At 47.9% G+C, this 27,483-nt stretch overlaps 2 protein-coding genes across 2 annotated transcripts; both read right to left on the bottom strand.

The window, feature by feature from the left end:
* Window positions 1-15,491: 15,491 nt before the first annotated feature.
* LOC126877099 (uncharacterized) lies at window positions 15,492-16,526 on the bottom strand. Its single transcript, XM_050639937.1, has one exon. It carries the CDS (start codon window positions 16,524-16,526, stop codon window positions 15,492-15,494), a length of 1,035 nt encoding a protein of 344 aa, XP_050495894.1.
* An 87-nt stretch (window positions 16,527-16,613) lies between these two features.
* LOC126877098 (uncharacterized) lies at window positions 16,614-21,041 on the bottom strand. Its single transcript, XM_050639936.1, has 2 exons — window positions 19,919-21,041; window positions 16,614-19,366 (listed from the first exon to the last, which is right to left on the bottom strand). The coding sequence occupies exons 1-2, from the start codon at window positions 21,039-21,041 to the stop codon at window positions 16,614-16,616; spliced, it is 3,876 nt and encodes a 1,291-aa protein (XP_050495893.1).
* Between the last annotated feature and the right edge of the window lie 6,442 nt (window positions 21,042-27,483).

Below are 27,483 nucleotides of genomic sequence, written 5' to 3'. Positions count from 1 at the left end.
TTCGATTCGCCATTCGCGCGATCCGAATTTAAGTTTCACGAATGTGAATACGAACGAGCCGTGCGTACCACTGACTATCGCACGATCGCTGTGGCAAAACGCTGGCGTACAATTAGCGCTATTTGCCGTTACGTGAAATATATTGTAAACGTTATTGCTCGCGCGTGGAAACTCGCTACTTCGCGCAGCCAGTCGAACTGTTCGATATTTATAGTTAGTCGACAAATACCGCGTACCTATCGTCGAGATTCTACGCAAGCATTGCGCGCGATAGAAACCCCTTCTATATCGTGCAATTGTCGTATCGAATAGCCGCTGCTCGAATTTCGCGCTGCGAATCGCATTCAAAAAATTTTATTTTTCTGGAAATCGAACGTGCAGATTTTTTTTTTAATTCAAACGACCTAACCCGAGCAGTTAGATTGGCCGAATTTCGTTCTCTTTGGAAACTTTGAGACCTCCGAACAACCCGTCTCTAGATGTCTACGATAACTTTGAAATTCCTAAATTCCAATTAATAAGTAAAAACCGGAACGACCAAAATTCCCTGGACCGCGTAATCCGCATGAAAATACAAATTCAGCGTCGAATTCGAAGAGATAGATGAAAGAGGGATTCGATGGTAGAGCAAATCGGACGAACGGTTTGTAACACGAGACATTAATAAAGTTGGTGGAGCCGCGGAAAGCGGATGGAAATGGAAATTTTCCGATTTTAATATCGGCGAATGCATCGGGACGCGAGAAGAAAGATCAAAAGGTTGACTGTTGATTAATTTGAGCGGCACGCGAGCCACGAGCCCCGAGCCCCGAGCGTCGCGATGCTCGTGTAACGTCAATTCATATCAGAGACCAGGCCACACACCACGGACAGGATGGCACCCAGATGTCTGCATATCCTTGGCGCGCACCCTCAATAGTCTTAAGTGCCCACCAGGGGTCCTTGGCATTTTTATAGTTAAGGTCCTTCGGACCAAGCGATTATTTCCTGTCTTAAATTTCCCTTTACGTTTATTGTCTACCACGTGTTAGCTTAGAAAGTTGGTTTCCTCCACATCTGGTATGTTCCGTTGGCAACTTTCTCGCGAGGGCGGCTAAAACCCTTCCTGGTCCACCAACCGTCCTATTATCCAATCGGAGATGGTGTCTACTGCCCTCACTTCCTTAACCAAAATTGTCATCAACAAATCCGATAGTCCCGTGTCCTTAGACACACCCACCCCTAGCTTTCCTCAGACACAGTATCGTCAGTAAAACTGCACTTATTCTGTATCCTTAGAATAGTCAACATATCTATGTCGGTCTCTACTCTTATAAGTCGCGTAGTTAATGTATTGTTGTAACTAAGTCTTACATAACGTGGTTGGAGTGAATTGTGATTTATGTTAATTCAGTGCGTGTTACATTGTGATTGCTGAATTCATAATAAAGGTTGATTAAAACCAAGTAAATAGTTGTGTTACGACTCAACTATATTTTATTTTCACCGACCAACCCAAAAATTACGTGACATTTTGGCGATCCGTGCCAGGATCCATCAGCTTCGAGAAAACGAAATTACGCATTTCGGGCTACGGTCAACTTCGAAGATTGAGGATCAACGGACCACTGCAACAGAGCAGACACCTCTGACGTTTCGACAAAGGAACACCGCAACGGCACCTTTCCTACGGGCTAAACGATCAAGGTGAGCGAACGCTGAACTCTTTTGTCAAATAGCACAGACAGCACAAGTAGTATAACAATGACAACGCCACAAGAAAGTAATACCGAAATGGTCGACGCCGCTTCAACTAGTAGTGGGATAGACCCAACGGTTAGGGCTTTGTTAGACGCATGGCAGAAGGAACGCGAGACTTCCACGCAACGATTTAACCGATTCGAAGCAGAGATCGCACGAATAAACGATAAGTTAGCAAGAATACAAACGAGAACTGTATCAAAGGCCACTATTAAAGAAGCGACTAGTGGGAGTTGTCAGGATAGTTTAGTTTCTAATAGTTTGAACAAAAGCTTGGAGACGAAAAACGTTACTGTAGAAAATGATATTGGAGTAACGGGTGTAATAGCAACTGATGAAGCGAAACATAGAGGCAGACCTAGGAGATCGGATATAGTCGAAGTCAAAAAAGATGAAGATACAAGGAAGATCCTACAAAATGAGAAGGGTGGATTAGCAGAACAAAGAAAACTCGAAGAAGATACAAAAGAAGAAACTGCAGAGACAGAAGTCAATTCAAAAGGTATATTAAATAATAAGTGCGATTTACTTGATACCGAAAGAGCTATTGAAATTAATGATACGGTTCAAGATATTAAATTTACTGAAGGTAGAAGCCGCACTCAAAATGATATGGAAGATGTAGTAGAAGATTCACAAGAATTATCTAATAAAAGTAAGTTATCAGAAATAAGGACTGCATTTAACAAAATTGAATATACAAAAACTATTTTACGGAATAAAAAGAATTCATTAGAAAGAGAAAGGGGAGTAAGGGAAAAGAAGAAAATGTACAGACAGAAATTACCGCAAAAAATATACCAGACGATAAATGTGATTTACTTTAGAAAAAAAAGAGAGAAAGAACGAAAGAAAGAAAAAAAAATCAAGTTATAATAGAAGGGTTTGATGACCCAGGAATATTCTTTTTCGATAACTACTCGATAGGTGAATTTAATAAGACGCGAACTAATTTTCAACATTCGAAGAAGAAGTTTATGGAATTTATTACACGATTCCACGAGGGAAACTCCAATTACAAATATAGAGATATTTTAAAACGTAATTATAATTTGGGTCAATCATGGATAGAAATTAATTTGGAAGATCTGACAGCTTTCGATGAATCACTCGCAAAAAAAAAAAAAAAAGGTTTACAAGCGCCCAATTGAATATTCACCTATTTTGGAAGCAGCGGCAAGAGATTTAGCGGATGAACTTACAGCTCCAACACCACCAGAGGAAGGAAAAATTGAAGACATACAAATTTTATTATCTACAGGAAATGTACGACAGAACAATTGGCGGAAGGAGAGCTTTCTGATAAAATTAAATATTATAAAGAGAAGGATAGCCAGGTACCAAAACTCAAAGAAGAACAGAATAAATGGAGAAGTTTAGGAAAACCGATCACAGGAAAACTTGAAGAAGAAAAATCCCGTCGAAAAACAACCTCAAGATGTAAATCATTCTCAAGACCGTCCATAGAACAATCTTGAAGAAAAACTAAGATTTTGGAGGACCAAAATCAATCTAAGAAGGGGGGTATGTAACGTCAATTCATATCAGAGACCAGGCCACACACCACGGACAGGATGGCACCCAGATGTCTGCATATCCTTGGCGCGCACCCTCAATAGTCTTAAGTGCCCACCAGGGGTCCTTGGCATTTTTATAGTTAAGGTCCTTCGGACCAAGCGAGTATTTCCTGTCTTAAATTTCCCTTTACGTTTATTGTCTACCACGTGTTAGCTTAGAAAGTTGGTTTCCTCCACATCTGGTATGTTCCGTTGGCAACTTTCTCGCGAGGGCGGCTAAAACCCTTCCTGGTCCACCAACCGTCCTATTATCCAATCGGAGATGGTGTCTACTGCCCTCACTTCCTTAACCAAAATTGTCATCAACAAATCCGATAGTCCCGTGTCCTTAGACACACCCACCCCTAGCTTTCCTCAGACACAGTATCGTCAGTAAAACTGCACTTATTCTGTATCCTTAGAATAGTCAACATATCTATGTCGGTCTCTACTCTTATAAGTCGCGTAGTTAATGTATTGTTGTAACTAAGTCTTACATAACGTGGTTGGAGTGAATTGTGATTTATGTTAATTCAGTGCGTGTTACATTGTGATTGCTGAATTCATAATAAAGGTTGATTAAAACCAAGTAAATAGTTGTGTTACGACTCAACTATATTTTATTTTCACCGACCAACCCAAAAATTACGTGACACTCGCGTGCGCCGAAGCTACTGCGATCGAGCGAGCGTCGTAACCTCGGTAAATAACCCGTCGTATAATATTACGTACACTGATCAACGATTCGGAAAGGGAGTTTCGCTAACCGGGGCATCGCCCCACCGTCGTGCGAAAATAAACTAATTAGCCTTTGGGGACGTCGAGGCATGCCCCTCGACGCCCCAGCGGATTTCAAGTCGTCGATTTTACAGCTAGCTGCTGTTACGTTCGAACCGTTTGTAAACCAGTGACGCGCAATTTGGGATAGCGATTGCGATCGAAATCCGACCCCTCTCGAGAATCCTACGGAAAGAGAATTTCTTTCGCAGTGGTTGGTCTGGCCGATCCAAGTTTCGGCGCGCGTTGTCGCGATGCCTAATCGCTGCGTTGCCGATCGTCGTTGCCATTGGAACGCGCGGCGAGCGAACAGCCGTGAGTTTGTTCTGTACACTCGAGGCCTGAACTTAAAGGCTTAAGGACCTGTTTGCCGTTGCAGCTCGGCAGAAACGAATCTTCGGCATTCGCCCGAGCTAAACCAGCGAATATTCGAGCGGCCTGCCTCGGAACGGTCGCTGAATTTCTGCTGAAAAATTAATCAACGCGGAACGTAGATCGCCAGTGATAAACACGTGAAAAACCATGCGCTGATGATGGGGGGGGGGGGGGGAAGAACGGCAACGGCAACGTTGTTGCCAAACGAATGTAATGAACGGGCAAATACGCGTTTGTTTGCAAGTACCCTACGGCGAGCAAATAACGTTACGCGAAATACGCGGCCCGGTTTCATCCTGTGTCGTCCTTTTATACACACGCTTGAAAAATTTCGCGGAAATTCGCACTGGCGACGCAGAATCGGTGCGCGGAAGAAATCTGGCCGACTCCTGTTAACAAATTTCTTTCTTACAAAATTTACCCGTGGACCGCGCTATCCAGCCGCCCGTGTTTCCATCTCTTCGCCAGGAATTTGGCAACAGAGTTTGCGAAAAGTTACGGGCGCCGACTGGAGAGAACGGCGAGACCGGTTTTTCCAAAATAAAACGATCCTGCGAAATAGACGCGACGAGTGCCACGGTCAGTCTTGGAAACTCGAGTCTCCGCGAAAACTTCTTCCGCTTCTGGCTATACGTACAAGTATATCAACGCGCGCCTTGCAACGCGTCTCGTGCCGTTTTTCTCCTATTCTGCTTGCACGTTTCTCAAAGAGAATACCTAATACCAAGGTGGCCTTCGCTTTACGCGTCTGTGCGATTCCAGCGATGGAAAAAACGTCACGCTGTTCAGCAAACCAGCGTGCAAGCAACGACAATACGTATACGACGTTGCATAAATCAACGAATGTTCGCGTATAGAAACTTGTAAAAAAAATCCACTGTCGAAAAATAGAAAAATTCGTACTCGTGCAAAGATCAGCGGGAAACGAAACGATTTTCGACTCGTAACCAAGCGTTATAGTCATAGGAATGTAACGAAACGGCGCGCAAACAACCGACGCGAAACCATCGTGACGCAAAAGCATTTCGCGACAGGGAGCGCGGGTCCGACCGTAGCGAAAAACCAGCAGCCAGCCCGCTGTCGTTTCACCCAATGGGGGTGTTGTATCGATATGTCGAGGCAGCGTCGCTGAAACCTGCTGGTGGCAGAGAGCCAACGATAAGGGCCGCCATCTATCGACCGTAAGAGCCTCCTTTTGTATTAACGACGCTGTTCCGACTGTAATTGAGAGCCTCTGTACTCCGGCCCAACGTCGCCAGGTTATTAAATCCCGGGATATAAATTAGTTAATATTATCCACGCGCCGCAAGCTCGCACTCTTTTCTTCGCCAGAGAAATGGATTTTCCGCTAAACTTAAATTGCTTAGCGATCGCCGGATGTGAAAGTTTTATCGAGTTCGTCGATAAAGAGCTTTCGCGTACAACCGACCCGATCAACGTACCATCGACACGCGACAACTGCCAACGATTTACGACGGTTACGATGGTATTACCTTTTCTTCACGATACTTTTCTTTTTCTTTCTCTTCTTCCGCCGTATTTGAGTTGATCACTATGGTTGGTCGCTTTACGTCATCGTGTACGAGGGACACGCCGAATAAAGTTTGTGGAAAATCATTACTCCACGGATCCTTTTCATCGAGTGTTCCAAGATAGCCGTTAGTGGAATTTTCGACCTCGTTTAAGACCCTTCAACGAGCTGAAATCTGCTCGCCAACTTTACTCGGAATTCAATGCTTTTCAATTACAAAGATTTTCCGGTTAACCGTTCCTTAATTAAACATGTAACTATACCGAAACGTTTAAATTACCTTTTGAACCTGGTATACAGGTCAAAGCTACTCCAGTTTACTCTGCTTTTTTCAGAACGTCCCTTTCAATTTCGCTGCGCGGAACGTCGGGATAGGAACTCGAATACGAACGACACGAATAATTTGATAGAAAATCATCGTCGAAGCGAATTCGAAGCAAATTCGAAGCAAATTCGAAGCAAATTCGGGCCGAACGAATTCTCGCCTCGATTCGAAGCCAATATGCTTGTCCTTAAATTGGCTGTCCTCCTCGGCAGGATACCTACGAAATTGCAAATACGAGACCGACGATTCGTAGGAAAATCTGTGTGACCGCCGGTAATAAAATCTCCTATAATCGACGTTGGCCTGCTTACGTCAATCTGCTCGTGGCAGGTGTCCGACGATACAGGCTCAACGCGACATCAACCTCTTCGTTATAATCCGTACAAGCTTGGTCTCGTGTAACGGTAACGTTAGTCGTGTAATAGATATCGGCGTCGAAATCATTTCCCAATATATTTCCTGCGAAATTGCTTCGTAATTTCGTAGTAACACACCGACTGGCTATGTGCCACGTCACCGACTCGCCTACACCTCGCTATCTCTCCCTTAACGACAATTTTATTGAACCGAGCGATCGATCCGGCTCGCCCGGTAAATACCTTCGCTCCTCTGGACACACCGACGATAATTGACCCAGTTCGATATCCTTGTAAACCGACGCCAGGCGTTTCTTGCCTCGTAAAGACGAATCTTTCGAACGGTGTCACTCGCGTTCAATTCGTTTTTCTAGCGAAGGGTCTCGAATCTTTAAACGACGAGAAACCTAATCACTTTCCCACAACTTTCGTTTAAAGACGAAAGAACGTAAAGAACTGGGTTCGGCCTTCTCCCATCTGCGTATCTTTCGGGGAGTCGATTGCGATGGTCATCTCCTTTGTCGGCAAGTGCTAGATCCGTCTCATCTCCTTCTTCCGTCGAATATTAGCGCCGCTACGAACGCATAAGCCGAAAAATCTTGCCACCGTATTACGCCGAAATATTAGACGATGTTCATTCGCAAGCGATAAAGCTTCGCTACTGTTCGCGATCGGCGCTGCTCTACTACGAAATATCAAATTTATCGCGTAGCCGCGTACACGGGAGAAGGAAAGAGATCGCAAGGGCGGTATTTACCCAATGCGAGAGACAGGCTACGAAAGACGAGCACGAGCGACTACAAAGTTCAATCGGGCTCGATGAAGCTTAACTTGCTCCGCGGAGAGCGGCCATTTGGAATTCGAGTGGCGTGTACGGTGTGCTCGGAGCGTTAACGAGTTCGATCGTCATCGTAAATAAGCAACCAGCGGTCCGAAAAATCTCGCCACGGTCAAGAAGGCTTAAGAAGCCGTTCGCGGAAGATGGACGGCGCCACCCGCTACTTCTCGGCCGGAAATTACAGGTGACTTAGCGCGGTCTCTCTGCCCTCGCTTCTCTCGACAGACAGAGAGAAGAGGGCGCGGGCGCATCGTAAAATCCAAGCGAAGAGAAAGAAAGAGAGAGAGAGAGGCGTCGCTCGTCGAAAAACTCAGATGCGATCTTTCGCGAGTTCGTCGACAGTTTCTGCCTCGCTGTTACGTTTCTACCGCCCCCGCTGTATTTCGAAACGGAAGGGGGGCGCGATTCCGTCTGTCGGCTCTCTTCCTGCACGCTTCGTTGTGCACCGTCGCGCGTATCTAGACGCTGGAAACGAGAATTATGAAAATTTCGTGGAGCAGTTGCGCCAACTCTTCTCGTTTCTCGCCATTGAAATCGCAGGTGTCAGGTCGCGCGATCGATACAACCCCCGTTAAAGGATCGAAACGATGTTCGTTTGCGATTCTAGGCAAAATCGTTTCCTATTTAGCGTGAAAGTTCCAATTGTTTCTCTCGTCTAGTTAGCGCGCAAGCTTCTTCTCCTTTCCTTTCACTCGTTAGAAGCGAAATAGTTCAGAGATCCTCGCAGCGTTTCAAACATCCCGATGACTCTCTTCGTTCCATTGTCTTCGTCCAGTTGTCTTCGAAACGTTAATTTATTCGTTCGTTCTCCTCGTTGGCGTAAGCGCAAACGCGCTCGATCGGTTACCTCTATTTTCGTTTTTTTCTCTGGGTAGCGCGTCGAGCGAAAAGCGGGTGTGAGTGGCTTGACGGCTCGAGAGAGTGCGATCGAGGATTCCCGATGTTCTTCTCTGACGGATCGTCGATATACGTAGAACGCGACGAGGTCCAACTCGATTTCGCGTCGCGCGTTTCAGAGGATATCAGCCCTTTTCTCTCGCGATCCAGCAAGAAACGACGAGCCGAGCGAAGGAGGAGGAGTCAACCTCGACTGCGGTATCTGCGCCGACGACGCGATCCGAACGTAGCGATTGGAAGGTCGCTTTAAGCGTTAATTTGGCGATCTCGCGATCGATCGAGATCGGTGTCGGGATCGGCGTAATACGCGCGTACGATCCCATATTACGAGCGAAAGACGATTAAAAGACTTCGCGCTCGTAACCGTAACACTGTCCGGGCATGGTTGTCCTTGGGTTTACGACGCCTGTCGCTCGAGATCCCATTGTCTCGAATCGATTATCCAACACTTTGCACCTGCTCCGATTAGTGCAACGTCGAGGAACAAAACAATGCAAGAACGATAAAACATAGGATATACATTAAATGATAAGGGATCGGGGCTTTGGCGCTACTTTGGCGGGGCTACTTTGGCGGCTTAAAAGAGACGAATACGTGGAATACGTCGATCGATCTCTCGTATCGAGGATACGGACTGGCGAACGTAAGACGGATCAAGTTTCGAGCAACGTTTCGAAAGGGCGAATAAATTGGAATTAACGCGGCTCGCTATAGGGCGAGTATACGGAAACCACGGGCTGCGATAATGTAACCCGCGGGATAAAGGCTTCCGCGTACGACTCGACGTACAATTGCCCTTTACAGTGTTCGCAGTGGAAAACGATCTGCGCACAGATCGGGGTGCGGCTTAATGCCAATTCACGGACAAAGGGTGACCGCGGACGAAAAAGAGAGCCACGGGATTCTTGGAGCGAGCGAGTAAAGTGAGAACGGCCGGCTGCGCCGTTTCTTTCGACGTTGCTCTCTCGATTCGGAGATAACAGCGCTGTGTGCCGCCGGACGATTAATAACCGACTCGAGATCTAGATACGAATAAGTATAAAAAGGTTGGATCTTGGTTTCGTCGTTCTTACGACCATATAACGCTTCGTAGGACGTGACGATGTGAAACGAAGAATCCCTTCAGAATGGAAAATGCCGCGACACGGAACGACGCGAAGGCCGACTTTGATACAAAGCCGAAGGTACTTGACTCCAACGACGTCGAGTATCGCTCAAGGGAGATCGGTCATGAAGTAAGGGAAAGAGGAGCACTCGTACGATCCTCGTCCCCCGTGCGATTAAATATCGCAGGGGTGCGGTCGATGGAGATCGTAAGAAGATTCGCGATAAAGCGATCGAAGCAGGCTTACGCCTGTAATCTTTGGAGGTACGTTAATATCGCGACTAAACGTCGTAACCTACGAAATCCGGAGAAGAGGGTCGCAGTTATTAATCGGGCAGCGATAATCGCCGGCTCCACGATATCCAACGAATTCATCCGCCCCCTCGTCCGTCGATACTCCGTCGTTCTTCGATCGTCGTTCTTAATTGCGCGTCTCAGGGGGACGAGAGCAACGCGTATCGCCACCACGCGTCGATCGACGAGGTATCGATTCGCTTCCGCGACCAGCGTCAAAGGCCGGGCCGACGAAACAACGTTATGCCACGCGTCGAGATTCGCGTTGCTCGGCGTCTTTCTCCGTGGGTCACGAAACCAAAAGGGAGGAAAAACACGAGGGATCCGTGAAAAGGCGTCGTTGTTCGATCAGCGTGTGTCCAACGATAAGCGAAGCGACGAGGACGCGACCTAACACCAACACGGGCAATTCCTTTTCCTCGGGTTTCTCGTTTTCTGGATGGACGATCCGGTCCGTAGTTTTTGATTCTCTACAGAGGAGTATACAAGTACTTGATTTGCAAAATGATTAGTTTAAAAGATATCTTAAATTTAACTTTTTTTTATTTTATTTTATTTTATTTCTTTTATTCCTTTTTTTATTTTATTTTACTTTTTATTCTATTTTTTTTATTATGTACCTTGCAATTCGTACAGCTGAACATTAAATTTAGTATTGTAGGACTTGTGTGAATGAGGAGGAAGGATAAGAGAGAGTTAACAAGTTTTTATGCTTTCATTAGTTTTTATTCACCTACAGTCTTGACTAAGAATATACAATTCAGTACTAATATATATAGAAAAATACAAATATCCACATAAAACTGTACATACAATCATACATACGAAACCATACATACAAAACCAGACATACAAAACCAAACTTGACTAAGAATATACAATTCAGTAGTAATATATATAAAAAAAATACAAATATCCACATAAAACTGTACATACAACCATACATACAAAACCATACATACAAGAATTATTATACTTAGAAAAAAAGTGTCTGGCAATAGTAGCGATTATTCGGGATCGAGGTATCCCAACTCCAGCCAGTATGCTGCCATATCTCTTGCGGATTCTCCCGGCTCTCGGTCCAGCAGCAACCTTGCAGTTATTGCTTCTCCTGGAGAAGGATCGATGTTGACTAGGCTCCCTGTCCGTCTCAACATGGTGAATTGGGCCACTCGATGTCTCTTCCCTTGGATCGGTTGTTCTCGTACACCTGGCAGAACGATTTTTCTAGCCCACGGTGCCATTTTTGCCAAATTACGGGGCAGCAGCCGTATTGAATCGAGACATTGCTCGCTCTCTAACCCCCAATCGATTAGAAAGACGATGTAGCCAGTCATGGTCCTTTGTAAAAGGATGGCTCTTTCCCAAGCGCTAGATTCCTTAAAATCTACTAGCACGGCGACTAGCATGCCTGTTCTTAAACTTTTCGCCTTCGGCAAGTACTCCACGGGATGTTCCATCATCTTCAAATTGAGTGTTTGGGTTATCTTCGGCCATCCAGCCAAACGAACCCACATGGTGGTAAGTGACTCGACTCGAACCACCCGGACGGGAACTCCTTCTCGGAACCGATCGTTTGTCTTTTGTAAAATCTCCATGGTATACTAGATTTGGAAAAAATTTCGAATGTTAATGTTCGACTATACTGATCTGCCTAGTTTACGTGTCTATGTCGGATGGTGCTGGCTCCGCCGGAAATCGGACCCCCCTTTATATACCAGCAGCACCGACCTTGGAGAGGACCCCCTTTATATATCAGCTGCACCGACCTTAGAGAGGACCCCTTTAAATATCAGCAGCACCGACCTTGGAGAGAACCCCCTTTATATATCAGCTGCACCGACCTTAGAGAGGACCCCTTTAAATATCAGCAGCACCGACCTTGGAGAGGTACTCGGTCACCGTTTAAGCTAAACGCACGTTTTCGTTTGTCTTTTTTCACGCTTTTCTTGTCCTCGCAATATTTTATAACAGTGTTATCAATACATACAGGCAAAATATATAGTCTATTTTTGATACACAAGTGTCAGATATCAATTATTGCTTTCCGTTAAAATAAATATATCATTATTAGATGCTCTTTTTAATATTCCGATCCGCATCCTTACAATATTTTACAATTTTTAACCTAAAAATGTCGCTAGAAAATAGAAAACGAAAAACAATTTGAAAAGCACTAGCTCGCTTGAATGTGAAAATTGTGACGTGGGTGTATGTGCTTTGCCCTGCTTTAAAATATATCACACTCAATTGTATTATTAATAATTAAAGTAAATTATTAAAGTTCACGTATATGTATCGTACCTTTAAGAAAAATTAACATTTAATTATCCAATGTGCTTGCGTAGAGAACAGCATTATCCGCCACATATTGCGGTGCAGTATCGTTTACGCGTAGTTCGCGTCAAACCCTGCCCTACGAAGGAACGTCGCCGCACAAAATTCAATCGTACCTAAGACGTTAAACCGATCCTTTGCAAGTTTTCTTCAAAGAGATACGCTATACGAGTTGTTTGATTGATATCCGAAAAGTTTCTTTCTGTTTATGAGGAAATAATAGACGCACAATGTTATTTGCTTTATATCGTTTTGTCGCATTACGTACGATCCATTTTGTTCTATTGAGATAAACACCGAGACATTTCACAGATTTGGTTTCACGTTTGTACGGAGGTGCTTTATTGTAAAAACGACGTTTGCGAAAAAAGACATTTTTCGGACAACCTAATATATTTCATACGATGCTGTTGCCAAGAAATATTTATTAACGAAATGCTAAAAACTGTTAGTTGCAAACAAATACTAGGGGAAATTGTTTTATCCGCTTTTACACGCAGAAGAATTTTACTGCTCAATAATATTGCTATTGGAACGAACGAGCCGTTTCGCTAACATCGGAACGAAGTAGAAACGAATCGGTACTTATCAAGGAGAAAACCTTGTCCAGCGTGGGGAAAAGTTTAAGGACCGATGTCCCTCGATCCACGCTGGAGACGGCCGATGAAACAAGACGAATTAGCGGGAGATCGGGAGCAGAAGGCAGAACGGGCGGAATAGAAAAGGAATGGATACGGCAAGCTTCGGCCGTGCGATTTCGTATCACGTAGCGTTATCCCCTCGTAAAGTTGGCCACTCGTGCCACTAGCAGAAACTGTATGGCGGGCTCCGAGAGGATTTTAATCGCGCGACGGTCGAACGTATCGGTGAAATTACTGGAGAGCCCCGTCGACGTGCCTTTCGTTCCTGTCTGCCCCACGGCTCGGCTGCCACGGATCTAACAGATTGACCGGATCCAACGTGCCGGGTTACGAAACTTCGAAACTGGCTAGAATCGACTGCTAAGTTAATTGCCGGTCGCTCCCTCGCACCTACTCGTCTATCAGGCGACTCCAACTAGTAACCAACGAGGAAACCGCTGATGTCAGGCGTAAATTCAGCTGAAAATCCGTAGCGTGGAACGATGAAAGAGGCCGCACGGAAGAAAATAGCCTGGCGATCAAAAGGCTGGAACGTGCTTTCAGACCCGAACGCTTAGCTGCGCCGCCCCGCACCGAGATCCACTTTGACTTTCGCCCTTTGTTGCGAATATGACAGCCCGTTCGCGCTTTACCCTCGACGATCGACGCCGACCACGCTTCTGCCGCCTGTTATTTCCCAACCGTCCACCGTTTTGCTCCCCTTCTTTTTCATTTTCTTCTTTCCGCTCTTCTCCTTTTATCCTCTTTTCCCTTCTTCTCTCGCCGAAGCGCCGCGTTTGCTGTCGAGTTCGGCTACGATTGGCAAACACAAATCTTACGTGGACGCGCGATACGCGCGTTCCACGCATTTCAAATTTCACGACGTAACGTACTCGACGACTCAACGTAACGTGGAAAACGCGACAAGATGTTCGAATTTGGAATTATGCGAGCGCGCTGGGTCGATCGGCATGCCATCCGCCAAACGCGCGGCAAATAAATCTGTCGGTGTAATTTTAACGAGCCGCGATACCGCTCGAGGATTATACGGGTAATTTAAATTCCGCTCGCTCGATCGACGCGACTGATGGAACGACGATGAGCCGGCTGAGCCGAGATGAAATGATAAATTAGCGAATGAAACAGCCAAGTATAATGGAATGCCCGGTTAAATATAGAGCGTTTTAATCCGATTAACAGATAACTGCAAATTAGATCGTCCATTAACGCGGTTCGTCCACGTTCGAGCGGCATCGTTCGAGAATCAGTCGGAGAATTAGTCCGAGAATTAGTCAGAATACCCTCCGATCGATCGTTTTCCCCCCCGAAATCTGGCATTCAATCTGTTTCGATTCGCCATTCGCGCGATCCGAATTTAAGTTTCACGAATGTGAATACGAACGAGCCGTGCGTACCACTGACTATCGCACGATCGCTGTGGCAAAACGCTGGCGTACAATTAGCGCTATTTGCCGTTACGTGAAATATATTGTAAACGTTATTGCTCGCGCGTGGAAACTCGCTACTTCGCGCAGCCAGTCGAACTGTTCGATATTTATAGTTAGTCGACAAATACCGCGTACCTATCGTCGAGATTCTACGCAAGCATTGCGCGCGATAGAAACCCCTTCTATATCGTGCAATTGTCGTATCGAATAGCCGCTGCTCGAATTTCGCGCTGCGAATCGCATTCAAAAAATTTTATTTATCTGGAAATCGAACGTGCAGATTTTTTTTTTAATTCAAACGACGTAACCCGAGCAGTTAGATTGACCGAATTTCGTTCTCTTTGGAAACTTTGAGACCTCCGAACAACCCGTCTCTAGATGTCTACGATAACTTTGAAATTCCTTGTAAATTCGACCAATCGCGGGGAGATGTACTCGCGAGGAGAGTCGTCAACGGGGGTCGTAAATCCCCGTTACGATTATAACAATCGACACCACGAATTGATCGATCCCCTGATTTCCTTTGAGAAAATGAGGGGTGATTGAGTTGGTATAACACTGGGATTCACAGTATTATAAAGTATATATTTCCAAGCACTTAGTTACAAAAGATTTGCGTGAAGAATGCGACTCTCGCGCTATGTGCAGACTGTCGCGTTAGGCGTTAGTTGGTAGACCGTCGCGTTAGGCGTTAGTTGGGAGACCGTCGCGTTAGGCGTTTGTTGGGAGACTGTCGCGTTAGGCGTTAGCTGGTAGACCGTTTGTCGCTCTTTTGTTTAATACGGAAGAAAGTTCGGTGTGGGTGTGCCCCTGTGCATAAAGAACGCGGATTCGTTGGTCCCACTTTCGTTAGGAAAAGTGAGGGTAACGAACCGCGGTGTCGATTGGTCATGCTGCACTACTGCTCGAAGGGATGAGTAGGGAGTCTTCTACCATCGTGGTGCGTAAATGACTGTGTGTATGAGAAAACCTAGCCTGTTTTATTACAGGGCTATTCGGGTTTTCCTAATGGGTGCATACCCGCTTTCTCCGTGTTTTAAAGGCGACTAATGAACCCAAGGACACCTCTAAAACCGACTGTGTTTCGAGCATATTTTGGCTTGCAATTCTTCAAGACAATCGGATTGAAGACATATGGCGAAACAATGCAGGGAAATGAAAGTTATGGTGGGTCCTTAGGTTTATTGAGGGTCGAAGTGCCGTTACGCAGGTCGGTTGTTGTCCGGTCGCGCGGGCTGGCGAGCAGATGTTTTAGGCGTCGTAACATCCTCCCCCCGTTGAGAGGGCACCGATCAAATTCTGGCTGTGGAGTCTGGTGTGTCGTTGGTGACCTCCTTCGCTCCGTGTGGGCGTTCGGCCTCGTCTGGATCTGGGTGGATGGGTAAGGGGACCAGTCTTTTGACGCCGCGGTCCAGGATGCTTGTTGCCGTCTGCACGGTAGCGGTCCGGATGATTCCGTCGGCTCCTGGATGGACCTTGATTACGCGGCCCAAAGGCCACTGCATAGAGGGCACGTTGTCCTCCCTGAGGATTACTACGGTGCCTTCATGAATGTTGTGTTTGCCCTTGTCCCATTTGCTGCGGCGGGTTAACTCGTTTAGGTATTCTCGATACCATCGGCTCCAGAAGTGCTGCTTAATCTGGTGAATGCGCTGCCAACTGGATAGCCGTCCTGATGGAACTGTCCTGAAATCACGCTCCCGTAAACTGGTTAGGGTATCACCGATTAGAAAATGACCGGGAGTGAGGACAGGGGGATCTTTCGGATCGGATGAGGTGGGAGTCAGTGGGCGTGAATTGAGAATGGCCTCAATTTCGATCACAAGGGTGTTGAGGTGTTCAAAGGTCAGGAGCTCCGTGCCGACCACGCGGATGAGATGGCGTTTGAACGATTTAACTGCGGCTTCCCATAAGCCGCCAAAATGTGGTGAGTTCGGAGGATTAAAACGCCATTGTATTTGTCGGTCGGCGAGAAAATTCTGTACCCTATCCTGGTGGTCGTCGGACTGCAATAGGGTCCGGAGTTCTTGCAGCTCCCGATTAGCCCCGACGAAATTGGTGCCGTTGTCGGTGAGGATCGTTGCGCAGTATCCTCGCCGCGAGATGAAACGGCGTAGCGCGGCCAAGAAGGCGTCGGTGGTTAGGTCGCTGACTAACTCTATGTGGACCGCCTTTGTCGCCAGACAAACGAATATGGCGGCGTACGTCTTGATTTTACGTCGGTTGCGGTCCCTCCTCTCCTTGATGTAGAATGGGCCGCAGTAGTCGATTCCGACGTTCCTGAACGGCCGCGATTCGGTAATACGCGCCTCTGGCAAATCACCCATCAAGTATTCCACTGGTGGAGGGTTGGCTCTGCAGCAGCGGACGCACCTTCTGAGAGTGCGCCATACCTGGCTACGGCCGTCGATCGGTCAATAGCGCAGTCTCATCGCGTATAGGGTAGCTTGGGTCCCTGTGTGATGATTGTTCCGGTGCTCTTGTTCTATAATTAGCTCTGTCACCGGGGATTTCGGTAGGATGATCGGGTGTTTTTGGCTGAAGGGTATGGCGGAGTTGGTTAGTCGCCCTCCTACCCGGAGTAGCCCATCTTCGTCGAGGAAGGGGTTTAATGGCTGTAGTTTCCCTCCAACGTCCTCGCTTCGATTTTTTTGGAGGATCCGAATTTCAGGCGCGAAATGCTGGGATTGTAAGATTTTTATTAGCCTGTTGTGCGCTGCGGTCAGTTCGTCTGTGGTGAGATGGGCAGTTCGGTGTTGCTTATGTCTCCATCGAAGACACCGGGCGACGATTCTTATTAGTCTTGGCCAAGACGAGTAGCGATGGAGGAGAGTGTTGTCGTTAACACTCGTCCTCAGACAGATCGTCTTCTTTTGCTCCGGGAGGTCGACTACCGGTATCGGGCTCCAAACCGGCCAATAGCTTTCGCTTTGCAGGAGCCACCTTGGCCCGTTTTTCCAAATGGACGGACATAGGAATTCCTTGGGCGTCTGGCCTCGGGAGATGAGATCCGCTGGATTATCGTCGGTAGGCACATGACGCCAGTCGGAGATATTGGTCTTGGTCTGTATCTCAGCGACTCGATTCGCCACAAATGTTTTCAAGGTGTGCGGCGAAGACCTGATCCAATGGAGTACGATGGTGGAGTCAGTCCAGTAGACTATCCGCGATATCTTGGTCGTCAGGGCCTGTTGTATTGACGAAATCAAGGACGTCAAAATAAGTGCCCCACTTAATTCGAGACGTGGTATGGAGAGCGATTTGAGCGGCGCTACCTTCGACCGCGCCGTGAGGAGTCGAGTCCAAATATTGTTCTTTCGGTCAGTCGTCCGCACGTAGACGCACGCCCCATATGCCCTTTCGCTAGCGTCACAGAATCCGTGGAGCTCAATTTTCGTTGCGGATTCTAGGATGGTCTTCCGAGGGAACCTTACCGCATTTAACAACGGCAATTGGGTGTGGTATTTGATCCATGCTGTGTGTACGTCTGACGGAAGGGATTCGTCCCAATCTACCTTCAATGTCCAGACTTGTTGCAAAATCATTTTTGCTCGAACGATTACCGGCGCGAGCAATCCTAGTGGATCATATATTTGTGCGATGACTGAGCTGATTGATCGCTTTGTGATTCGGGAAGTGTCACTGTTCGTCTTGACCGAATATAGTATGGTATCGTCGGCTGAATCCCAAAAGACGCCGAGTGTTTTTAACGTGGATGACTCACCGAGATGTAATTTCTGCTTGGTGTCTTCCTCAGGTAGCCCTCTCAGCAGATCCCGATCGTTTGAGGCCCATTTGCGGATATTTAGACCGGCTAGCTTAAGTAATCTCGTGAGATCATTCCTGATTGATAGGGCTTCGTCCTTCGTATCGGCTCCGGTCAACGCATCGTCGACATAGAAGTCTCGCCGTAGGATCTGCGCTGCTCTCGGAAATCGAGGTCCCTCGTCCTCTGCCAACTGTTTGAGACATCGGATGGCCAGATACGGGGCTGCGGATAGACCGAACGTTACGGTGTTGAGTCGGTAAGTTTCGATCTCTCCGTTGTCGGCACGCCACAGAATCTTTTGGTAGGGACGATCTTCTGGACGTAGGAGGAATTGGCGGTACATCTTCTCGATGTCGCCGGTAAGGACATATTGAAATGACCGGAATCTCAATAGGATGTTCCTCAGGTCTTCTTGTAATTTCGGACCCGTATGAAGGCCGTCGTTTAGAGACACTCCCGTGGTACTTGAAGCTGAGCCGTCGAACACAACCCGTAGCTTGGTGGTGTCGCTCGATTCCTTGGTCACGCCGTGATGTGGTAAATAATATCCGTGGTCGGTGGCGTGATCCGTGTTGATCTTTGTCATGTGACCCAAGTCTAAATATTCTTGAATCACAGCACTATACGCGGTTTCATATTGTTTGTCGCGTTGGAATCGGCGATGAAGAGAGGCGAGCCTGCTCATTGCAGTGGCCTTCGATGACCCTAGTGAGGAAAGCTTTTCGTTGAACGGTAATGCAACGATGTATCTGCCTTCCTTGGTTCGTCGGACATGGTTTCGGAAATGTTCTTCACATAGTCGTTCCGATTCCGAAAGATGAGTAGTGGCCTGTCCCTCGTCGATCTCCCAAAACCGTGCGAGGTCCTCTTGCAGAGCCGTTGTGGTTGCGTGGAACGTATTTATCGCGGTTTGGGACGTGGGACTCCCCCCGATTACCCAGCCGAAGCGTGTTTTTTGTAGACGTAGTTCAGGTTCGCCTGGTTGTGCCAGATTGACCTGCCCGATGCACAGCGACGCGAATGTTGATCCGGTACTAAGTAAAACATCGATCGGGGCTGGGCAATGGAATTGTGGATCGGCTAGATGAATATTTCTGGGTAATCCCAGACTCGAGGGATCGATGGGCTCGCTTGGTACGAGGATCGATATGGCCGGGATAACAAGAAATCTCAATGTCTTCTTGTACTCGCCGTCCGTCGACGTGATGGTGGCCGTGGTGTAACGTTTTGCCGTGGTGCTCAAATTGTCGAGGGCTCCGATCTGGATCGCACATCTCCTTTGCCTTATACCGAGGGAGTTCGCGAGCCTGTCGGTCATGAAGTTCATGCTCGACCCAGTGTCGAGTAAGGCTCGGGCTCGGATTGGTTGTGCCTGTTTGTTCAAAACCTTGATCTGTGCTGTGGCCAACAGATCATGATGCAGAGGGGTGTGGGGAGATGTGTTTGTTAGTCCGATCCCCCTTGCTGTCGTAGTCTCGGACAGTCAGTTTTGCCCCGGTTGGGACTTGGATGAAGAGGTTGGGGTGGTGTTCCGGATCCGGGCTGAGCGTGACTCGTACGAGGAATGCTCTTTCGTACCTCTTGGAACCGAAGATGTATGCTTCCGTGAAGTATCGGATGTTCGCCTCGATTTGTGGGACGACCGCGACTTCGATGATCCCGATGGGGATTGTTCGGTGGAGGCTCGCTTGTGTGATGAACGACTGCCCGACGATCGACCGCTCGGTGCGCGACTGCCCGACGACCGACCGCTCGATGCGCGACTGTCCGACGACCGACTGCTCGGCGACCAACCGCTTGCCGACCGACCGCTCGACGATCGACCGCTCGACGATCGACCGCTCGAAGATCGACCGCTCGAAGATCGACCGCTCGACGACCATGAATCTACCTGGGTTTTTTCGCGGTGTAGATACGTATGGTGTCGGTGACCGCAGATACGACACGAACCCGATGTACACTGTGTCGGCGAATGTCCTGTGCCTAGGCAATTTATGCACAACGATGCCTTCTTCACGATTTCAAAACGTTTGGTCGCTGATTTGGCCTTGAATATTTTGCAGTGTCTGATCTCGTGATGTCCGTTGCAGGTCGGACACACCACCGTTCTGCTGGTTGTAGCAAGGGTTCGCCCATGCGGTATGGTTGTTCGCTGACTGCGGTGTTTGTGTGTTGACCCTTTTGATTCCTTCTCTTTAGAGAGGAATTGAGTCCCGTTCGCCCGTGTTTTGAGAAAGTCTATCAGATGCTGATAGGATGGCACCTTTTGGCGGGGCAGTGTGCGTTGCCATTTACGCAGGCTGGACGCGGGCAACTTCGACGCGATCAATTCGATCATCGCTATGTTTGAAGTGACGGGCTCCTTTAGATGTTCGAGCGCCTTTAGATTTACGCTGATGGTTTCCAACAAATCCTCTAGGGCCTCTGGAGTTTCCCTTTTGATTTCCGGATAATTACGCATCAGATTCCAATGGCGCATGCAGATTTGGAGGGGGCAATTGAACTTGTCCTTCAGTGTATCAAGCGCGATGGAATAGTTGGCCTCTGTGAGTTCTAATGACTGGATACTCTGTGCGGCCCGTCCAGTTATAGATGAGCGTAGATGCTGGAACTTTTGGACATTCGTCAAACCTTCGTTAAGGTCCACTATGGATGTGAACGTGTCGTAGAAATAGGTCCAATTCTCGAGGGCACCGTCGAATTGGGGCACGCGGACCTCTGGAACGGTGGTCGGCTCTGGTTTCCGGCACGTCTCACCTCTTGTTGTAGTCGACGGGGTTGTTGCTGATATTTGCTCAAAGAGCTCTCGGAACCGCATGTCAAGCTCCCGATGCTCTTGCGATAACGAATCTACCCGCGCATCTTCCCCCTCATCTACCACACCTAACTCTTCTTGAACCTCGAGTATCCTCCTCCAAAGCTCATCGAACGAGCTGCGGCAAGATGCTAGGAAGATTCTGTTTGCCTTCCCAGACGCTTCGTACTCATCGAGTTCGCGCCTTATGGTTGCAAGTCGACGGGCTAGGACGCCTCGTCTCCGCCGTAACGTGCTGATTGATTCAGCTTGGGCCATGTTTGATTTTGATAATGAACGCCCTTACCTTGATCAAATGGACGTTGATCTGGGATTCTGTTGCTAATCGTTACGATGCGGCGTGGGCTCGTGTAGATGCTGCGCGACGGAGGTGCTTCTCTCCGATGGCGGTTCCCTTGCTCAGTTGACTAAGTGGTTGGAACTTGGATCTCACGCGACACTGTATAGTCACTGGTCAGTGCACTTTTTGGTGGCACGAGATCCGGCTCGAAGGACCATGTAAATTCGACCAATCGCGGGGAGACGTACTCGCGAGGAGAGTCGTCAACGGGGGTCGTAAATCCCCGTTACGATTATAACAATCGACACCACGAATTGATCGACCCCCTGATTTCCTTTGAGATAATGAGGGGTGATTGAGTTGGTATAACACTGGGATTCACAGTATTATAAAGTATATATTTCCAAGCACTTAGTTACAAAAGATTTGCGTGAAGAATGCGACTCTCGCGCTATGTGCAGACTGCCGCGTTAGGCGTTAGTTGGTAGACCGTCGCGTTAGGCGTTAGTTGGGAGACCGTCGCGTTAGGCGTTAGTTGGGAGACTGTCGCGTTAGGCGTTAGCTGGTAGACCGTTTGTCGCTCTTTTGTTTAATACGGAAGAAAGTTCGGTGTGGGTGTGCCCCTGTGCATAAAGAACGCGGATTCGTTGGTCCCACTTTCGTTAGGAAAAGTGAGGGTAACGAACCGCGGTGTCGATTGGTCATGCTGCACTACTGCTCGAAGGGATGAGTAGGGAGTCTTCTACCATCGTGGTGCGTAAATGACTGTGTGTATGAGAAAACCTAGCCTGTTTTATTACAGGGCTATTCGGGTTTTCCTAATGGGTGCATACCCGCTTTCTCCGTGTTTTAAAGGCGACTAATGAACCCAAGGACACCTCTAAAACCGACTGTGTTTCGAGCATATTTTCGCTTGCAATTCTTCAAGACAATCGGATTGAAGACATATGGCGAAACAATGCAGGGAAATGAAAGTTATGGTGGGTCCTTAGGTTTATTGAGGGTCGAAGTGCCGTTACGCAGGTCGGTTGTTGTCCGGTCGCGCGGGCTGGCGAGCAGATGCTTTAGGCGTCGTAACATTCCTAAATTCCAATTAATAAGTAAAAACCGGAACGACCAAAATTCCCTGGACCGCGTAATCCGCATGAAAATACAAATTCAGCGTCGAATTCGAAGAGATAGATGAAAGAGGGATTCGATGGTAGAGCAAATCGGACGAACGGTTTGTAACACGAGACATTAATAAAGTTGGTGGAGCCGCGGAAAGCGGATGGAAATGGAAATTTTCCGATTTTAATATCGGCGAATGCATCGGGACGCGAGAAGAAAGATCAAAAGGTTGACTGTTGATTAATTTGAGCGGCACGCGAGCCACGAGCCCCGAGCCCCGAGCGTCGCGATGCTCGCGTGCGCCGAAGCTACTGCGATCGAGCGAGCGTCGTAACCTCGGTAAATAACCCGTCGTATAATATTACGTACACTGATCAACGATTCGGAAAGGGAGTTTCGCTAACCGGGGCATCGCCCCACCGTCGTGCGAAAATAAACTAATTAGCCTTTGGGGACGTCGAGGCATGCCCCTCGACGCCCCAGCGGATTTCAAGTCGTCGATTTTACAGCTAGCTGCTGTTACGTTCGAACCGTTTGTAAACCAGTGACGCGCAATTTGGGATAGCGATTGCGATCGAAATCCGACCCCTCTCGAGAATCCTACGGAAAGAGAATTTCTTTCGCAGTGGTTGGTCTGGCCGATCCAAGTTTCGGCGCGCGTTGTCGCGATGCCTAATCGCTGCGTTGCCGATCGTCGTTGCCATTGGAACGCGCGGCGAGCGAACAGCCGTGAGTTTGCTCTGTACACTCGAGGCCTGAACTTAAAGGCTTAACGACCTGTTTGCCGTTGCAGCTCGGCAGAAACGAATCTTCGGCGTTCGCCCGAGCTAAACCAGCGAATATTCGAGCGGCCTGCCTCGGAACGGTCGCTGAATTTCTGCTGAAAAATTAATCAACGCGGAACGTAGATCGCCAGTGATAAACACGTGAAAAACCATGCGCTGATGATGGCGGGGGGGGGGGGGGGGAAGAACGGCAACGGCAACGTTGTTGCCAAACGAATGTAATGAACGGGCAAATACGCGTTTGTTTGCAAGTACCCTACGGCGAGCAAATAACGTTACGCGAAATACGCGGCCCGGTTTCATCCTGTGTCGTCCTTTTATACACACGCGTGAAAAATTTCGCGGAAATTCGCACTGGCGACGCAGAATCGGTGCGCGGAAGAAATCTGGCCGACTCCTGTTAATAAATTTATTTCTTACAAAATTTACCAGTGGACCGCGCTATCCAGCCGCCCGTGTTTCCATCTCTTCGCCAGCAATTTGGCAACATAGTTTACGAAAAGTTACGGGCGCCGACTGGAGAGAACGGCGAGACCGGTTTTTCTAAAATAAAACGATCCTGCGAAATAGACGCGGCGAGTGCCACGGTCAGTCTTGGAAACTCGAGTCTCCGCGAAAACTCCTTCCGCTTCTGGCTATACGTACAAGTATATCAACGCGCGCCTTGCAACGCGTCTCGTGCCGTTTTTCTCCTATTCTGCTTGCACGTTTCTCAAAGAGAATACCTGATACCAAGGTGGCCTTCGCTTTACGCGTCTGTGCGATTCCAGCGATGGAAAAAACGTCACGCTGTTCAGCAAACCAGCGTGCAAGCAACGACAATACGTATACGACGTTGCATAAATCAACGAATGTTCGCGTATAGAAACTTGTAAAAAAAATCCACTGTCGAAAAATAGAAAAATTCGTACTCGTGCAAAGATCAGCGGGAAACGAAACGATTTTCGACTCGTAACCAAGCATTATAGTCATAGGAATGTAACGAAACGGCGCGCAAACAACCGACGCGAAACCATCGTGACGCAAAAGCATTTCGCGACAGGGAGCGCGGGTCCGACCGTAGCGAAAAACCAGCAGCCAGCCCGCTGTCGTTTCACCCAATGGGGGATTGTATCGATATGTCGAGGCAGCGTCGCTGAAACCTGCTGATGGCAGAGAGCCAACGATAAGGGCCGCCATCTATCGACCGTAAGAGCCTCCTTTTGTATTAACGACGCTGTTCCGACTGTAATTGAGAGCCTCTGTACTCCGGCCCAACGTCGCCAGGTTATTAAATCCCGGGATATAAATTAGTTAATATTATCCACGCGCCGCTAGCTCGCACTCTTTTCTTCGCCAGAGAAATGGATTTTCCGCTAAACTTAAATTGCTTAGCGATCGCCGGATGTGAAAGTTTTATCGAGTTCGTCGATAAAGAGCTTTCGCGTACAACCGACCCGATCAACGTACCATCGACACGCGACAACTGCCAACGATTTACGACGGTTACGATGGTATTACCTTTTCTTCACGATACTTTTCTTTTTCTTTCTCTTCTTCCGCCGTATTTGAGTTGATCACTATGGTTGGTCGCTTTACGTCATCGTGTACGAGGGACACGCCGAATAAAGTTTGTGGAAAATCATTACTCCACGGATCCTTTTCATCGAGTGTTCCAAGATAGCCGTTAGTGGAATTTTCGACCTCGTTTAAGACCCATCAACGAGCTGAAATCTGCTCGCCAACTTTACTCGGAATTCAATGCTTTTCAATTACAAAGATTTTCCGGTTAACCGTTCCTTAATTAAACATGTAACTATACCGAAACGTTTAAATTACTTTTTGGACCTGGTATACAGGTCAAAGCTACTCCAGTTTACTCTGCTTTTTTCAGATCGTCCCTTTCAATTTCGCTGCGCGGAACGTCGGGAAAGGAACTCGAATACGAACGACACGAATAATTTGATAGAAAATCATCGTCGAAGCGAATTCGAAGCAAATTCGAAGCAAATTCGAAGCAAATTCGGGCCGAACGAATTCTCGCCTCGATTCGAAGCCAATATGCTTGTCCTTAAATTGGCTGTCCTCCTCGGCAGGATACCTACGAAATCGCAAATACGAGACCGACGATTCGTAGGAAAATCTGTGTGACCGCCGATAATAAAATCTCCTATAATCGACGTTGGCCTGCTTACGTCAATCTGCTCGTGGCAGGTGTCCGACGATACAGGCTCAACGCGACATCAACCTCTTCGTTATAATCCGTACAAGCTTGGTCTCGTGTAACGGTAACGTTAGTCGTGTAATAGATACTTTCGATGTCGGCGTCGAAATCATTTCCCAATATATTTCCTGCGAAATTGCTTCTTAATTTCGTAGTAACACACCGACTGGCTATGTGCCACGTCACCGACTCGCCTACACCTTGCTATCTCTCCCTTAACGACAATTTTATTGAACCGAGCGATCGACCCAGCTCGCCCGGTAAATACCTTCGCTCCTCTGGACACACCGACGATAATTGACCCAGTTCGATATCTTTGTAAACCGACGCCAGGCGTTTCTTGCCTCGTAAAGACGAATCTTTCGAACGGTGTCATTCGCGTTCAATTCGTTTTTCTAGCGAGGGGTCTCGAATCTTTAAACGACGAGAAACCTAATCACTTTCAGACAACTTTCGTTTAAAGACGAAAGAACGTAAAGAACTGGGTTCGGCCTTCTCCCATCTGCGTATCTTTCGGGGAGTCGATTGCGATGGTCATCTCCTTTGTCGGATACGATTCGAATTGGTCGAATAAGCTGGCAAGTGCTAGATCCGTCTCATCTCCTTCTTCCGTCGAATATTAGCGCCACTACGAACGCATAAGCCGAAAAATCTTGCCACCGTATTACGCCGAAATATTAGACGATGTTCATTCGCAAGCGATAAAGCTTCGCTACTGTTCGCGATCGGCGCTGCTCTACTACGAAATATCAAATTTATCGCGTAGCCGCGTACACGGGAGAAGGAAAGAGATCGCAAGGGCGGTATTTACCCAATGCGAGAGACAGGCTACGAAAGACGAGCACGAGCGACTACAAAGTTCAATCGGGCTCGATGAAGCTTAACTTGCTCCGCGGAGAGCGGCCATTTGGAATTCGAGTGGCGTGTACGGTGTGCTCGGAGCGTTAACGAGTTCGATCGTCATCGTAAATAAGCAACCAGCGGTCCGAAAAATCTCGCCACGGTCAAGAAGACTTAAGAAGCCGTTCGCGGAAGATGGACGGCGCCACCCGCTACTTCTCGGCCGGAAATTACAGGTGACTTAGCGCGGTCTCTCTGCCCTCGCTTCTCTCGATAGACAGAGAGAAGCGGGCGCGGGCGCATCGTAAAATCCAAGCGAAGAGAAAGAAAGAGAGAGAGAGAGGCGTCGCTCGTCGAAAAACTCAGATGCGATCTTTCGCGAGTTCGTCGACAGTTTCTGCCTCGCTGTTACGTTTCTACCGCCCCCGCTGTATTTCGAAACGGAAGGGGGGCGCGATTCCGTCTGTCGGCTCTCTTCCTGCACGCTTCGTTGTGCACCGTCGCGCGTATCTAGACGCTGGAAACGAGAATTATGAAAATTTCGTGGAGCAGTTGCGCCAACTCTTCTCGTTTCTCGCCATTGAAATCGCAGGTGTCAGGTCGCGCGATCGATACAACCCCCGTTAAAGGATCGAAACGATGTTCGTTTGCGATTCTAGGCAAAATCGTTTCCTATTTAGCGTGAAAGTTCCAATTGTTTCTCTCGTCTAGTTAGCGCGCAAGCTTCTTCTCCTTTCCTTTCACTCGTTAGAAGCGAAATAGTTCAGAGATCCTCGCAGCGTTTCAAACATCCCGATGACTCTCTTCGTTCCATTGTCTTCGTCCAGTTGTCTTCGAAACGTTAATTTATTCGTTCGTTCTCCTCGTTGGCGTAAGCGCAAACGCGCTCGATCGGTTACCTCTATTTTCGTTTTTTTCTCTGGGTAGCGCGTCGAGCGAAAAGCGGGTGTGAGTGGCTTGACGGCTCGAGAGAGTGCGATCGAGGATTCCCGATGTTCTTCTCTGACGGATCGTCGATATACGTAGAACGCGACGAGGTCCAACTCGATTTCGCGTCGCGCGTTTCAGAGGATATCAGCCCTTTTCTCTCGCGATCCAGCAAGAAACGACGAGCCGAGCGAAGGAGGAGGAGTCAACCTCGACTGCGGTATCTGCGCCGACGACGCGATCCGAACGTAGCGATTGGAAGGTCGCTTTAAGCGTTAATTTGGCGATCTCGCGATCGATCGAGATCGGTGTCGGGATCGGCGTAATACGCGCGTACGATCCCATATTACGAGCGAAAGACGATTAAAAGACTTCGCGCTCGTAACCGTAACACTGTCCGGGCATGGTTGTCCTTGGGTTTACGACGCCTGTCGCTCGAGATCCCATTGTCTCGAATCGATTATCCAACACTTTGCACCTGCTCCGATTAGTGCAACGTCGAGGAACAAAACAATGCAAGAACGATCAAACATAGGATATACATTAAATGATAAG

Source organism: Bombus huntii, unplaced genomic scaffold (assembly GCF_024542735.1).
Source record: "Bombus huntii isolate Logan2020A unplaced genomic scaffold, iyBomHunt1.1 ctg00000120.1, whole genome shotgun sequence".
Lineage (NCBI taxonomy): Eukaryota > Metazoa > Arthropoda > Insecta > Hymenoptera > Apidae > Bombus > Bombus huntii.
Note: the sequence above shows the minus strand (reverse complement) of the source record. Positions and strands in the feature narration are given on the sequence as shown.